The 17,075-nt window shown below is 40.5% G+C and overlaps 1 protein-coding gene across 1 annotated transcript in view; it reads left to right on the plus strand.

Annotated features, from left to right (window-relative positions):
* nbas (NBAS subunit of NRZ tethering complex) overlaps nucleotides 1–17,075 on the plus strand; it is a 107,057-nt gene that overhangs the window by 47,766 nt on the left and 42,216 nt on the right. The window contains 11 exon segments of the mRNA XM_008313261.3: nucleotides 233–346; nucleotides 2,547–2,660; nucleotides 3,574–3,731; nucleotides 4,348–4,431; nucleotides 5,530–5,706; nucleotides 6,192–6,305; nucleotides 7,285–7,408; nucleotides 10,375–10,451; nucleotides 10,562–10,699; nucleotides 16,170–16,393; nucleotides 16,813–16,923. Coding sequence (XP_008311483.1) covers nucleotides 233–346; nucleotides 2,547–2,660; nucleotides 3,574–3,731; nucleotides 4,348–4,431; nucleotides 5,530–5,706; nucleotides 6,192–6,305; nucleotides 7,285–7,408; nucleotides 10,375–10,451; nucleotides 10,562–10,699; nucleotides 16,170–16,393; nucleotides 16,813–16,923 — 1,435 coding nt within the window.

Raw genomic sequence — 17,075 nt, forward strand, 5'->3', positions numbered from 1 at the left:
TAGGTTAATGGGTTTCAACCTAAATACATGAAAAATAAATACCATGTCCAATACTCTTAATGTTAGGTTTTTGTCAAATAAAATGTATAAACTATATTTTAAAGATAGGAGACTGAATGTATAGCAGAACACAGCTTTGATCTAGATTAAGAAATCCTCAGAAGTCAGATGGTTGGAAAGAACAAACATATGTGGAACATTGTGTGTGACACTTCTTCTGCTCGTTTTCCAGTGCGGCTGCGATCAAACCGTCTGTCTCTCATAGAGGAGTGCATCGCCCGCTGCTCCACAGCCTACAGGCAGTCCAACACTCTGCTGAATCTGGCCTCTTTTCTCCGGGTGGCAGGTGACCAAAGATGCACACAAAGACAAAAACACACCTCATTTGTGGTTCTCACATAATTCATCACATCATTATCGTCCACTTTTTTTTTTTTTTGCACTGTTATGTGAAAAACATGTTATTTTCAGTGAGCTCGCTATTTTTGCTGCAGTTTCGGGTTCACGAGAGAATGCTGCATAACAGAGATGCAACTCTGACAACGACAGTTCTCACACAAGAGGGAAGTTCATCTTTGAGAGCAGGGTTGCAGCTCGCGAGCAAAAATCCATACTAAAGCACTTAACGTACACACATACGAAGCGCAAAAGGACAAAACTAATTTAATTTTCCAGACACACTTCCACTGTGTGCACTCTCCCAACGCCTTCTCTGTGCTCGACTTTCATGTCGCTCTGACAGTCAGCTGAAGCTCTGCCATTAAGTTGTCCCAGTGCACAAACTCAGATTGATGAAGAGATGTTGTTTCTGAAGGACGATCGATTCCCCTGCTCTGACGTCATACATTTTCCTCTGTAACTTTTCATTTTATGATAAAGTTGTATTGCACTCTTATGAACTACAGAGTCAACGTGATGCTTTAAAAGTTTGACATTTTACTGTAGTTGCCATAATGGAAAAGTTGAACAGAAAATGAGGTTTTCACAGACAAACCTAATTCTGCTTGTTCATCATTAGGACATGATGACATGATACATGATTTCCTGATAAAGCAACATGTTAACAAGGAATGACCAGAATCAGTTTACTTTTGTTTACATGCTATGTTCCCTGAAATGAAAATAACTCTGTAATGTATTTTTTAAGAACCAAAAAATGTGTCTGTCTGTCTTTCTGTCTGTCGCTCTGTTGCCTCGTCCATTTCTTTTTTCTTTTCCGCCTCTTAACCCGCAGCTTGTTCTGTCGTCCCTCTTTGAGGCCTGTCACCCAGCAAAAAGAAAATCTGCTAAGGGGCCGGATGGCATTTCCCTGTCTGTGCTGTTCACACTCAGTCAACAGGCTGCTCCCGCTGTGTGGTTTTGGAAAAAAAGACGTGGAGGGAGTTGAGCGGAGGAATAAACTAATTTTTAAATAAATAAATACAGGAGGAGACTTTTGATGTGAGCATAACTGCAGGGCTCTCTAGTGAATGTTTGATGCAGGTACTGCCAACCCATAGGTAAAAAAAACCAAAAAAAACAACTATGGATTTATTTCATCTCTCTGTCTAAAGACATTTTAAAAAAATTATTCAGTCTTCTTAGCAAAAGGGAAGACAAAAAAACTAGTTTAATTGTATAATTTTCACATCCTTATAACTATAACTAAGCCCTGCCATCTTTGGAACAATGTGAAAGGAGGAAGTTTTTATGCGTTCCTTTTGTGTTGCGGTGACATTTCTCACCTTTTAACCCTTTGATACGATCTTCAAAAACTCTGACAAGCTTCCAGATTTGACAGGCTTGAAATATAACACCGGAGGTCTGGATGAAAGCACCTGTTCTGAGAGACTACGTGAAGAAAAGCACAATGACACACACAAACTTCAGGTTCACACCAACCTCCTCGCTGGAGACTTGACAGCTCCAGAAAACAATTTTTGGACTGTTGATCCTGAAGAGATTCTACCTACAAGTCTCCGTCCGAAATCACATCGACACACCAACCAAACTGCAAACAACTCCATCGCTGCCCTTTCATCTCAACTCAACAGTTTAGTTCTGAAGTCCCATCTCTGATGCCTCGTCGTTTGTGATCCCTCCCCTCTCAGATCTTTGTTTCTGGAATGTACACTAGATGTGTGCAACTATAATGTTAAAACTTAACCCTTTGCCTATCAACGTTGCTGCATTGAACTCTGATTAATCCCTGTTTAGCAGGATGGATAAATTCCGACTCTGGCTCTCAGATGAAGAGAAGCAGAAAGAACCTCATTTAAACCAAACGCAAATGAAGTCTGGAGCTCAGTCTGTGATGCAGTGATGCATTTTGATGTCCTCGCTGTTCAACTTTAAGTTTGTGTGTGTGTGTGTGTTTTGTGTTTGTACCCTTACAGAGATTTAATAAGAGCTTTATTAAGCCAGATGTTGCACTATACGTGACGGGCAGGATTATGAGTTTTGCTCTCGTTGATCTTGATGCGTTGACATTGTACAAATCTTTCTTGTTCATATGCTGCATCTCATCAGTGTTAATGCTAAATTAAAACCTGCGTCTGCTTCTCTAGGAGGTGAGGAGGCAACACGTAAAGGACAAGTCCTGACCTTACTGGCTGAGCAGGCTCTACAGTGTCTGGACTTCAGGAGCTCCTACAGCCACTGTCAGGAACTCATGGCAGCAGGTAGGAAAGTGACTATGGTCAATAATCATCCCTAAAATGTAGTGTTGTCAAACTAATTTTCAACAAGGCCACATCAGCGGTGAGGTCACTTGGAACTGGAAGACTGTGTAAATGTAACTACTCCATAATATATTAATACATGTTACTGCAGTATTATGTATTCAAACATTTTAATTTATCAGGTCAACAGTTGATTTCAACAATATTGTTTGTTTGTGCTGCATGGGCACAAAACACAGAAAGCCACTTTAGTGATTTTGTTTGTTAATGCACAGCAACAATATTAGGGAATGTATTATCAGAGAAAATGTTTGTCTCCTCAAACTTCCCCTGGAGGGATCCAAAGTACTCGCTGACTTAATGATATTTTCCCTGACCCTGTTTCACGTTACCCAACAAAAAAAATTAAGCCGAGCAGAATATCACTAGGTCTCCCCATAGCGCTAGGTATCCAGAGATGGAGCTGATGAGAGAGGTGTCACGGAACACGGTGAGGTGTAATCAGATAAGCACCGGTGTTCTCTGTCTGAGAACTCAGCGGGAATAATTGGATGTGTTTGTGAGAATGAAGTCAGAGCAGTGTCTTGGTTTTACTTTCTGATAAGGCTGGATCTAATGGAGCGAAGTTATTATAGTCTGCACATCTGATGATTGGAAACTTTAAGACCTGTATCATATACATATTATTATTTCAGGGGCTCAGAATGTGATGCATTATTATCATGCTTTGATTCTTTGGCCTCTAGACTTAGGATAACTGATGATACATTAACAGAACCTGATATTTTAGACTAGACTAGATGACTTGATGAAAAGTTCATTTTTTTACTCATTGAGCTTAATGCGACCTCATTGACCTCAATCTCACTCTTGCTTCTCTTTTCTTGTGTATTTTATTCTGTGTATCATCCAGGCTACTGTCCAGGGTGGGAGGTGTGCAGTCTTCTCGGTCAGTGTGAGGGATATGAAGACCTGGAAGCTAGACAGGGGCTTTTAGCCTTCTCTCTGACACACTGTCCCCCAAACAACATCCATGGCCTCCTGGCTGCCTCCAGTGACCTGCAGACTCAGGTTAGTGTTTTTAGGTTAGTGTTGACACCACACACTTTTACTTAATATTTAATTTTCTTAACCTTTCTATTTATTTAAATGCACAGACCTGTAAAGTTGATATGTCTGAGGCAAAACTGTTGAAAGTGAAAAACAAAAGTCCAAAGAAAAGTAAAGCACAGAAGGAAAACAACAACAAAGAGAGTGAAAAGTTCATCCAACTGTCAATCCATTAATCAATCAATAAGTTCATCCACCCATTAGTCTGTCAATCAATGAATCCATCCATCCATCATCAACCCCAACATCCATTCATCCATCAAAGTACATTTCCTTATCTAGCCAGCATCCACACAGCACTAACGATCCATCCATCCATCCATCCATCCATCCATCCATCATCCATTCATTCTTATTTTCTATTCCACTTCACTTTCAAATTCAGCTTTTTTTTCTTTTCAGCAACATTCCTTTTTGCCTTTTTGTTGATTAAAATTGAAATTTGAAACATTTGCAGTGGATCCACCATTGTTTGATTCTCGAACTGAAGTGTTTTTATAAGACAAGTTCAAATAAAGAAAAGAAAATGTTGACATTAACAAATGGTTTTTGTTTGTTGTGTTTCTCTGTCCCGCAGGTCTTGTACCAGGCAGTTAACTATCAAATGGAGCCTGTTATTACAGAGACTGGACCAGAGTCTGATGAAACAGACTCCGTGAAGGTTTGTATATTTTTATATAGTTGTTCCCTCAATTATGGTTTTCCGTTACCCCTGCTAGGGCGTGTCTGGGTCTTTTGTTTGGGTTGTGTGTCTCACTGTTTACTGCTCCATATTTAATGAGGTGTAAATCCAGTGTTAAGGTTTCTCTGCTCTCTTTGTTTATTTATGCCTCCCCTTCTCCTCCCCCTTCAGCACCCGGGGCTTTATGATGCCTTTAGTGGACGTTAATGTTTCATGACTTGCAGCGCGTTCCCTTTGTGTGCGGATGGGCTCTCATTTGGAGCGGACTCTCGTCATTTTATTGTGGTATTGATGTCCCTAATCCCTTTTCGTACACATTAAAGCCCCTCCTGAAGTGTGTCTGTGCACGAGTGCACACTTCAGGTGTATTTGTTCTTCGCCTTTGTCTCTGAATGAAAGTGGGGTTTTTTGTGTGCATATTTGTGTTCCCTCTTTTATTCCCTGACCCTCGCTCGCTTTCTAAAATAAAATATTGTTGAGAGGCACGGAACGATTTGGCTCCAGCCCACAGACCCCTCAGACTGTGGTTTAGAAAATTCTTTGAACGGTGTAGAAACCATCGTACCATGGAATTTAGAGGCAGGCTTTGAAAAACACTCCAGGAATACAATTCATGCCCCACTGCACACTGGTTTGATAATTTTTCTTCATTTTTAAGAAAAACATCCATTTGGGTTTGAAGTGTCTTCTGTGGAGCTTTGGTCTTTTTTATTTTGTATTTTTAACCAGGATAAGGAAATATTGACCGTCCTTATTTGTCATTTCAACTCATTATGGTCAACATTACAGGGACAGAACTGCAGCCTGGCTGTCACTGTTTGCCCTCCATACTGAGCTAAAACTGAGCTACTGTAGCATCAGACCAATGAACGAGTCCTATTGATTTTCCTGTCCCACTTCATGACAGGAACCCCACAACTTTCTTTGAGAAACAACAAATTACCTTTTCAATGTGTTTAAGGTCAGAATGAGGAAAAGAAACTGCTTTTAAACCTTTTTGTTTTACATGAAAGGTAGAATTTGTAAACAGTTGAAACTGATACGATGTAGATACTACTGTAACTCACTTGGTTCTAGGCCTCTGCCCGCGCTGGGGGTCCACTGGTGGGGTCAGCAGGTGACCTTCTGCACAGAACCACTACTAAAACCATGGAGGTGCTGACCACCACAGGAGTGACCACCAAAGCTGTGCTGACCAAAGTGAGTGACCATCGATGGTGGAAGGAATCGCTCAGCTACCTGCGCCCACTAAATGTAAGCAGACCTTTCCTAAATTTGATGGTACATTTTTGTTATCAGAAAATATAAAACATTGACTGAAAAGGTTCATGATAATGTTGTAGATGTCTGAATCAGTGGTTTTCTTAAGTTTTTTTTTTCATGCACCCTTTTTAATTTTCAGCACACTATGCATGAAAGACATTTTCATGTTTCCATGCCCCACTTGTCAAACACAGTCGTCATGGAGCCTTCATTCAAAAAACAACCAATCAAGAGCTCATCTCTTGCATAATTAACTCTCCCGCCTGTTCAATATTTCACAATGATGGGCGCCAGAGGCTGGAAGGCTTCAGTGGTCGCCTGGGTGGAGATTAATGGGGTCTCAGAATTCGGGTTAGCTTGTGGTTACAGGTTTTGAAGAAAAGAAAAGAAACGGGGAATGTGTCAGCTGTGGGACAGAGAAATGACAGCGCTGCGGGCACGTGTGAAAGTTTAATGATGTTTTGATGGCTCCTCAGGGTCGTGACACGGGAGCCACGAGTCATGAAGGGGCATGTGCAAACTCAAACAAGGAGCGTCAAGGCTGCAGCCCCTTTTATCTGGAACTCATTAAGGATCCTTATGTAGACCCGGTGAGTGGTCGTGATTATTTCTTTCATTTATCTGAAAAACTTTTTGAGGACATGTAGAATACAGAACATGTTTAAGTGGATGACTTAAGGCGTTCTGTTTTTTGTTTTTTTTACCCATTTATTAAACCTTCTGCAAAAATGAATATTGGCTTTTTTCACTCTTCAGGCAATGTTACTTCTCAGAGAAAATCAGGATGCATTCTGAGCCTTTGTGTTGAAATGAGGTGTGAAATATGAACTTTAGGGTTTTAGACTCAGGCGGAAATCATTACAAAACTGACAGGGGTTGTTGTAGAAGTGGAAAAGAACAAAAAGGAGGACAAGAACGGTTGACCTCGACGCTTGGAAAATGGACACCCGGGGTTATGACCGGGCGTCTTTTACACAGAGACACAAATCACGTGGATAGCGAAAAGAGTGGACGTGAGGGGAAACAGAGGGGGGCGATACATCTCCTCTCATGACATTTTAATAGGCCTCCCCCAATCCTTTCCTCTGCTCCATCATCAGCGTTCATCCATCTCCCATCATCCATCTACCAATAACGGCTCCCCTCGTCCCTCTGTCCGTGAGCTGGCTGATCAATGAGTTCGGTTTTTAACCTAACTGCCTCGATGGAGGGAACGGAAGGGAGAGGAGCGGCCGAGTCAAAGAGAGAGAGGGACAAATCCAACAAGACAGAATGATTGATGGAGCGAGAGTGGTTCCAATAGACAGGAAGGATTCAGTAATAAAGTCCCACGAGGGCAACACCTTGATGGTACCGATACTGAAATATCACAGAACAAGAATCTTTAAGAAGACTTGTTAAAAGCTCGGATGCTGGTAATGCTTATTTAAATCCAGGGTCCGTTTGTTTACTCAGAAGCTCATTTGTGCGACTCCTCTCAGTCACTGTAATCACATCTCCCTCTGGAGCTGTTTTTAATGTTGGGATGCCTTCAGTTTACGGTTCTTTTTGTGGTGTTTCATCTCTCAGAGTCAAGATGTGTATTCATCCTTCAAAGATCCGCCTCAGGAAAACTTTGCTGAGGTTTTACTGAGAACGGGAAAACTGACTGAGGCCAAAACAGAAGGAGAAACGCTGTTTCCTGCCACCGAGGGTAAGAAGGAGGTCTCATCAGTGCAACACACTTACGTACATACATTTTTTCAGAAGCTTAACCCAAAAACAAATTAACAAAGGTCTTATTTAGTACATATGAGTCACTGTTTTGCATTTTAAGCAGAACAAACAGTATTCCCAGTGTTGCTGAGGAAATTCACAGTCTGTTGTAAATATTGAACTGAACCTGCGCTGTACCACACACAGACACTGTTCCTGCACAATTAGAGCTCCGTGTGTTAACACTTTTATTTTATTTGAGGTACCTTGTGATGAAGAAATTAATTTCTACATTTTTATTTCACTTATATGCAAAGAATGTGTTAATAATTCACAGATGTTTTAACACCTGTACTGGCCAGTTTATAAGGGACGTCTGCTGACCTGTCTATGTTTTCACATACAGATAGACCAAGAAAACACAACTGTGAAATGGAACGGGCAAAAAGTCCTTCAACCTTGTTGAGCAATATCTCCTTAATCTGTGTTCTCCTCTCTTTCCTGTCCTCCCCCTTTTTTCCTTTCCTTTTCTTTTCCCCTCCCCTCCTCTCCTCTCATCCTCTCTCCTAAACTGGAGGCCAGCATGTTAAGGATGGCCTCAAACTGATTAATTAATGTATCTCCACGTTTCCCCCGGCAACAGTAAATAATGACTTGTCACCGTTGCCAACACCAGAAAGATAGCATCAAGTCAAAACACCAGGGCCATGTTGTGTGATGGATCACAGCCGCTCACCAAAATCAATGCCACTACAAAAACAAACGGCCAACATTTGTGTGTGTGCGTGTGTGTGCATGTGCACACACTGGTTAATGTGTAAATACCTGAACAATGAAAAGCACTCTGACCCTGCCGTGTAGACAGACTAACAACACATTCATCCTAACACTGTCTCTGCTGGTCGCTGCGGCTGCCTTTCAAATGAATATCTGGTGTCTTAAAAGTCACCTTCCCTTCAGAGCTGTCCTGTTAGGCACCGCGTGGAGAAAGGGAAAAAACAAGTCCAGCTGTACGGTTTTTGAGTCTGATAACAACCTTCAATTAATGGCTCCTGTATGGGCCTGCCACAGTCGCTGTCCTTAAAAAACCAACAAGAGGGGAAAAAAGTAAATACATTGATTTTTCACCTGCTCCAGATAAGCTGGACGTAATTAATGATGACACCAGTGGAAAGTGACTCTATGGGATTTAGCTGAGTAGAGTGCAGACATGAGGACACCTGCACCCACACACTTCTTTACACAGTGTCTTTTTTATCACTCTTTTGGTTTCCCTCTCTGACAGTCCTACACACACACACAAACACACACACACACACACACACTAAATGCTCTTTTTTAGGGTTATCTCTTCTGTGTGTGTTTACCCCTCTGGTAATTCCTGTCCCGATGGTATCAGTGACTTTAGAGAGGCGTATAATCAGCTCATTCTGAGGTGCAGCTCATTGAAACCCAGGAGGTAAGACACAGATTGAGAGAGAAAGAAAAAAAAACCCTGGTGAAGGAGGAGGGTGGGCGTACAGCTTAAGAGAGTTGTTACAGCTCTTTAAAGTGGTGCGTCACTGCACTCCTGCAAACATGCGCACATCAAAACACTCATGTGATGTGTTCGCATTAGTGTGCATTAGTGGAGATGCGTCTTCTGTCTCTCTCTCGCGCTTTCTCTCTCTCTCTTCTGTCCTTGCTCCACTTTTTCTGTCTGTGTTGTTTTATCTCAGGCTCTTTATCAGCACATCTAAAAAAATCCTCAACTTCTCGCATTTCACCCATTTGTTTATATTTGATAACTTAGTTAGTAATAAAATGATGCATCCAGTGTTCATTCTGCTGACAGGTGAAGTACAAAACAAGAGTTGCAATGAATATTTTGATGTCAAAGTGCATGATTGACAAGGGTTAAATTACCATGGCCAGAATTCTGGCTCTAATTTATTTCCATTGTATTTTAAACACTGAATTGTTTGGTGTATTGGATGAATTAATGTACACACCCCCCGAAAAAAATCAACAACCACAAAGGGCTACTTGCAGCTGCAGGATTTAAATAATTGCAATCTACGGTAACACAACTTGGACAGACATTTGAATGTTTGGAAAAACATCCCTGATTTTTTGTTTTCTTTTCAGAGGTTCACTCCTTTCTTTCTCCTGACTTTCTATTTATCAAATGATAATTAACATTTAGAAATGTGCAATTTTGAAAAAAAAAAAGAAGCAGAAATCCAGACGTGTGTTCTGTGTAATCACTTATTTTGAAGCTTACCACCACATTACTTAACTGTCATCAGTAAGTTAAATAATTCGGCATGGAGATTGAGCAAAAGCTGCAACTTGTGGCTATTTTCCCTACTGATTAAATTACTGGTAATGATCTTAATTGTCAGAATGATTGGTCTGCGCTCCAAGTAGTGTACTGTGTGCTGAATTTAAAGTTTGCTTTTCATCTTATTTTTGCCCCAGTGAGTTTATTAGTGTTCAATAAGAAATACCTCCAAAGGAGAGGATCGTGAGAGGAAACAGAGGTATAAAAACGACATTACATTTTACTGTGTAGTGTTTCAATAATACACACGTTAAATATTCAATACACAGTAAACCTAAGTACAGTGCATGTCATCAATAAAACACTTTACACAAGGTCTTATATGCATATGGCCTATTTTCTTTTTACCTTGGTCAGCACTTTAATATTTGTTCTGAATTAATTTACTTTCATTTTGTAACTTGTTTCAAGCCTGTCTGTTTTTTAGATACCATTATTATTAATATTATTATTGGATGTACAAGGGGGGACTCGTCATCGCCCCCTTGTTTTTGTGTCACTTCCTCTACTGTACAGTCTGTTTTACCACTGTCCTTTTTTGTCTGTCTTACAGAGAGGTGTTTTCTGACACTTAGTCCCAGTATTTATTTTAGGATGAGACTCTTTGGTTGAAACCTATTTCTTTTCTCTCTCCTGTCCAGTTTTGCTACAGTTGGCCAATGATGCATTTCCCAGAGACATGATGCTGGCTCTGTCCTACCTACTGGCCCTTCCTCAGGTTGGTAACACAATGGAGAGATGTTAGGGTTTGACAGATGAGGTTTGGTTTTTTTTTTCAAGCATGACATTAAAACTATTTTTCTGATGTTGTTCCCTCTATATGCTCAGGTGCTGGATGCCAACAAGTGTTTTGAGAAACAGTGTCACTCCGCCTTGTCACTCCAGTTGGCGGCTTACTATTACTCCCTGCAGATATACTCCCGCCTCCAACCGTGCTTGAAGGACGAGAACCACACTCTCTACCAGGTGAGTCTGTTAAAAATGTAGCTTTGAGTCGGTCACATGCTGTGACTAAAAATCAATTTTCATTTCAAATTAAAATCATCAATTTACAAGAACACCACTAACTCTATTTCAGTCTCCGAACAAGAATTGGAGCAAATATTTTAGGTTTACTATGGATGAACTCTAAGAGACCTGTAACCGGTTCTGTATAGACCTTATATACAGATCTTGTGATTGGCTGCGGTGGATTGAGTTGTTCATACTTGCTGTGTCAGTACTCATGAGGTGTTCCGCTGCCTCTGTGTTTGCTCCAGGGTTGTTTACATGAACTCCAGCTGCTGCATTCTCTCATTCCCTCAGCTTCTATGTGTTGTTTGTTTGGCCACAGCATCACTGTGCTGAACTCCAGTGCTGTGTAACAGTAATCCACACATTTTAATTGTTATGTAGTATATTATCATAGGGATGTATATTTTGAAGACTCTATTCTTCTTCCCCTAAAGGTTTTACTGTAAGTTCTAAAACCAACAGGAACATGAAGAAACAGTAGGAACTCTCCCCTGAGTTGAAAGTGCTGAAGGAGAGTGATGGCAGCGGGTGAGGAGCTTTGATGTGGGAGAGTAAAACGTAGAAATGGTTTTGACCTTTACTTTAAGTTAACTGTGGCTTGCACAAATTTTAGCCCATGTGGAAGTGTGTGTGGAGGGTTTGGGAGGTGAAGGGGTGTGTTGGTGGAGGAGGAGATGGTGAGGCATGAAATGTCAAAATAAAAGGACAGGAAATGTAGAGGTGAGCAGAAGGAGCAGATAAGTGCCTCCCAGCTGACATTCAAGGTTGGGGTAGTACACAAAAAAAAAAACTGCTGTAGATGTACTTGCACTCCACACACACACACATGGACACAAGAACAATAGTATTTAAAAGAAAAAAAAGATTTGCTCTGGCCCTGCCTATGTAACACTTGAAGACTTGAATATATATCTCTACATTCTGTGAAGAATTCACTTTTATTTTCATTTAATATGACGTTTAGGATCAGAGTGAATCATCATTTAACACAACACAACGCGGCTGTCAGAAACACATACACCAACACTACGCAGCGATGGCACTAATCTGTCCTCCACTCTTTTTGCCCTGTTTTTCACCATGACAGTTTCCCTTTCATTTTCCGTTCATATTGTCCTTTTACGAGAAATTCCGTTTAACTTTATAAGATTGTTCTACTGCAGACTGAGTGCTTGTTATCGTCAAGGTCCAGGTCTTGCTTTTTGCCTCACTCCGAATGTTGACTTTGTCACATCTTTTAGTGTAAAACTAATGGAAGCAGAACAGAACAGAACAGAACCTTTCAACTCTCAAATTTCCTCCTTCCGTCCTTTTATCCACCTGTCAGTAGGTTTTAAAGAATTACGTCGGTGCCATTTCTGTTCTGTTTTAAGCATCTGCGTGCGTCTTGTCCTCGTCTGTTTCATCCCCACATATACACCCTGTTTTTGCCCATGGGCCTGTCTCTTTCCTGGGCCTCTTCATCCGTAATGCTATCTTGACTGTTCATGCTTTACACATTTTGTCCCTAGCATTCAGAAGCTCTCGCTTTTTTCTTATCTTTTAAGGACACACATTGTACTGTGTGCGATATTTAATTTTAGATATGGATGAGTGTGATGCATGTGCTGCCACTGCATTGCAAATGAGTTTATCACTTAACAAACACGCTGCAAACGTGAAAAAAAATTATATACAAACACCATTTCCAAAACCTTTTTGCACATCTAAAAATATAACAGTGACTTACTATTGTTGTTGCCCTGGGAACTTTTTTACTGATCAATGAACACATTTTATTGTCTTTTGGCTCATCGTAGAAAAGCTTGGGTTTCCAAGAACAATATTCTTATCGTGAGATCAATTTTATTCTGACATTTAGTTTGTGTGTGTAGTAGGGCAGTACCTTTGTCAGTCTGAGCTTACATTATTTCCGTTTTCCTCTTGATGATTTCAGGTCCATAATGAACCGAGGCTTTTACTCATTCAGCTGCAAATAGTAACAGAAATCTCTGAAGGTTTTTCTGTGATCTACTTAGATATATTATCAAAGTCTCCATTAAAAAAAAATCTTTACCATATGCATTTTAAAAAGTTGATACATTAAAGAGCTGGCTTCAAATGCAACTGAATATTTCATTTTATTTCAAACTCTGTGGTACAGTGAGCTGCTGTATCATCAATAGCTCAGGATATAAAGCACCTCTAATTATTTGAAGTTAATAATCAATAGTTTATAGTGAGCCTTGCTTTTTCCACCTGCACCTGTGAAAAGGATGTAGCAGTAAAACACAAACCAATAAATTAATACTGTAATTTTTTTTTACAGATTAAATGTGGTCTTCCAATATACTTTGTCTTACTTTTTGGTTTGAATACACAGCCAAGTGCCACTTTTCCTTTGGAGACCAGTATTTGGACAACGGTGGTCTCACACATTTAGTGAGACTCCTCACTAAATGTATTAAAGTACATATAAAAAATAGAAGGTTGAAGTTAGTTTGCCAGATAAACCTTATAAAAATGTATAATAACAAGTGTTAAATTATAACACTACAGCTTACAAACTCAGTTCCTCTTTCTGTCAACTTCTTTTCAGCCATGCAGTGAGCAACGTTTACCGACCCTGGCTGAGTGTGAAAGCTTCTTTTTACACTACATAACATTTCCAAACACGTTGCCTTACAACTCGTGTTTCTCACCCTGTTGGACTCTAGGCAGTGTGGTTGTTGTAGATAGAAAGAGAATCAGTAGAGTGAAAACCTCTGCCAAGGCCAAACAATCCCACGTCAGACGAGCCGGTTAAAATAAAATAAAGAAAAAAAAAAAAAACTCAAAAAGTGTATGGTTTATAAATCTGATTTTTTTTCCATCAAGGATGTTTATCCTTGTTTTGGTAAGGTAGAAAATTTAGTTTTTTTTTATAATTTCTCTCTTTTAATTAAGTATTTATGTCACTTATTGTGAGTGAGTTATGAGTTATTACTTTTTTTTACCCAACAAAACCTTTCCTTCACTCTTCATCTTCCTCATCTTAACCTGAAGAAGAGGGGGTTTGAAGATTCCTTTTTCTCACCATTGACCTTTTAGGTCTTTAACCCATTCCTTCCATGTGTTTATGTTGCCTCAACAAATGTATCTCAAACGTGATTCAAGCTGCAGGTCACCATGCAGTTACTGCACCAGCCAGAAAACCCTGACTGGAGGCATCAGCTGTAGTGAAAGACTTTTTTTTTTGCTTGTACAAATTGTGCACTTGTACAAATTGGCCCCTTGTACTGCAATCATTAGCTGTCTATACTCTACCCCTGGGAGCAGTGCAGAGAGGAGAGAGCTGCAGCTGAAAGTGTCATATCAGACAATAATTTACCTTCCAAAGTCTCTGAACACTTTACTGCGGACGCTCAAGTATTGGCGTCACGACTGAGAGGCTTTGATTAGACGCAGCCGTTTGACTGTCTCCTGTCTCCTTCACGGTGTATCGTGACCCACGGTGCAGCCGAGTCTGTACATGAAGTAATTAGCCCTTTTAAAAATTGAATAATTACACCCCCCGCCCCTCCTCATTCCTCCTAATTATGTGCACATACTGTAAACACCATTTGATTTGATGTTAATGAAGCCACTGACTGTAAAACTAAGTGTTAGGCAGCACAGACACACAACTCATTAAGATCATTACTGGCATCACCAGGAAAAGCACGACTCCTCCTCTGTAACCTCTACATGATCTTTAGCACACAGAGAATGGAAAGGCATGATAAACCAGCTCCGACTACATATGTTTACTGAATGTACATCAGTAAGGATGTGATATAAACATCATTCTGTGTAGTGTATTCCATGCTTTAGTGTTGTCTTGCTGCACATGTTAGTCTTTAGTACAATTTTTTGGAAAGTGAATGAAGTTATTTTTCAAAATGGCATTTGTAATTTAAGAGATAAAAAGTGTTTGGACAGGTAAATGAAGGGAGACTATAAGCCATGGACCTGAAAGGACAGAGCGCTGTGGATGAATGACAGGGAGAGTTAAAGAGAGAGAGGGAGAGAGAGAGTATGCAAACAGTGTTTCATCATGAAAGCTTTATTTCAATTAAGTTCTTCAAACACGGGCCTGTCCATCACGGTTCCAACACACTTTCTTCTCTTTTCCCTCTGTTCCTCTCTGAAACCAGCATCCGATACAAACACAAGCTCGATCATCTGCTGTCCTCCTTTTTCTCCTCTCTCCCCCTTTTTTCCTTTTCCCTCCATCTCCTGGCGTCTCCGTTGACCTCCCCCTCACGTCCTGTCAATACCTACACTTTAACAAGGTGCTTTTTCACACTTCTTCCACTTGTTCTCCTCCTGTCCTGCCTTTTTTTATTTCCTAACTCCTACTGATGGTTTGGCTGTGAATAACCAGACACATACATGCTGAGAGCAGGAAGACACACTCACACGCACACACACACACAGTGGCAGCCAAGAATTACCTGATGCAAATAGGATGAACAAATAAATCATTTCATCCTGCTGGGCGACAGCATTTTAGATGCCAAAAACAAAATAAGGAACTTATTTAATTAGTGCAGAGAGTGATGGAACCTCACGCCACGTGTGACCAATTTACAATTATGCTTCTACGGTTATATTCCCCATCGGCCTTAATCAATGTAGCAATTATATTTCCTGCTACATTTATTCTTATTATAATTGTCTTCACGTGTTAAAGCTGAGCTTTTGATTTGCTGAGGTGCAGCTGCCGTCAGACACCTACAGAGACGGCCCTGGCCATTTTGTTCCACTACCATATCAACAGGAATTGTGTGTCAAACAAACAGTCACACAAACAGGCACACAGTAGAATACCATTAAGTAACGATGAATGCCAATAAGAAAATGAATAAACATGGAGAATGTAAAAACAGGAAGTTCTGGTTTAAATACAAAGTCTTATTGTTGGCGTAGTGAAAACTGCCTTGGTATTAATACTATTATTAATAATTGGTATGGTATTAAAGCAACGTTGGTTCATTTTGTTATTTTCACATCCATCCTCTTAGGAAGGAGAATGTGTCGGGGCTTTAAAATATCACTATTATTTAACTAGGATTCTCCGTTTGTATGTTGTGTGTTGTGGAAATGTTTCTGCAGATCACTAATACACTTGATGTAGCAAATTCACCATAATCTAAATACATCCACAGAGATAGTTCCTGTGTGTTTGTAAATGGAGTCAGTAGGTTTGTTATTCTAATGCAGAGGTCTTAGGTTCAGACATTTGTCAACTTCTCTATTCACTCACTTCAATTCAGGGGAGTGGGGATAATAATGCTTGAAGCGATTACTAAATCTCCATTACTAAACATCCATTAAATATTGCCGTGGTCTACCATTCTGTCAGGCCACCAGCATGAAATAGCTTTATGTGAACGTGAGCATTTATGCTCTCTTTTCACAGGCTGACCCGAAGGAGCTGATCCGATTGGTCACGCAGCACGTGTCTGCGTATTCGGGTTGGCCCGAGGAGCTGCAGAAGATGATCAGCCAGCTGCACGTGTACAACGAGCGTCTGACCGACTTCACCCAAGCCCAGGTGTTACAGGGGCTCGGCCGCGGCGTGGACGTCCAACGGTTCAGCTCTGACTCCGACTACAAGAAGGAGACCATCCTTGGTCTCACAGAGTAAGCAGGGAATGGGACTTAAAGAATTTGGAGCAGGATTTAGCTTGATCTAGTGCGGTTTATTCTAATTAATGCCAATAAGAATTAATGTGAGTAATCAGATGAAACATTTTGAATTGTTTGACACCCATAATGTAAATATTTATTATATAAAAAACATCACTGAGCATATGCTGTATACATTCAATGTCACTAATGATGGGCTGCGACTTACACGTAGTTAAATTCCCATTAAATACTATGATGACTGACTGATCCAAGTCTGATATACAGGACTCTTAGATCATAGGTACAATGACTTCATTAGTCCTTGTCATAGTCATAAGTGCTTGATTCTGTCCAGTAGACTTGTTCCACCCATGTCTGTTTTTTCTGCATTGATAATTGATTATGCTCTGCGCTGCCTGTTTGTGTTCCAGGACTCTGGATGACGACGTGTACAAAATCGCTATGTCACTGGCAAAGCGCTACAGCGTGCCTCTGTGGGAGGTGTACATGACTCACCTCGAGTTTCTCTTCACAGATAGCGGGTACAGTCACACAAACACACATACGTATAACCTCGTATAAGGTCTCCTTGTTGTTTCCTAATTCTTGTCGTTGCATGGGTTTGATCTGTATCATGGGTCTGAAATGTGCTAAAAGCGTGTTGAGCCAACAAAGTTGAGCTGCTCATAGTTTC

Source organism: Cynoglossus semilaevis, chromosome 7 (genome assembly GCF_000523025.1).
Source record: "Cynoglossus semilaevis isolate Cse_v1.0 chromosome 7, Cse_v1.0, whole genome shotgun sequence".
NCBI lineage: Eukaryota > Metazoa > Chordata > Actinopteri > Pleuronectiformes > Cynoglossidae > Cynoglossus > Cynoglossus semilaevis.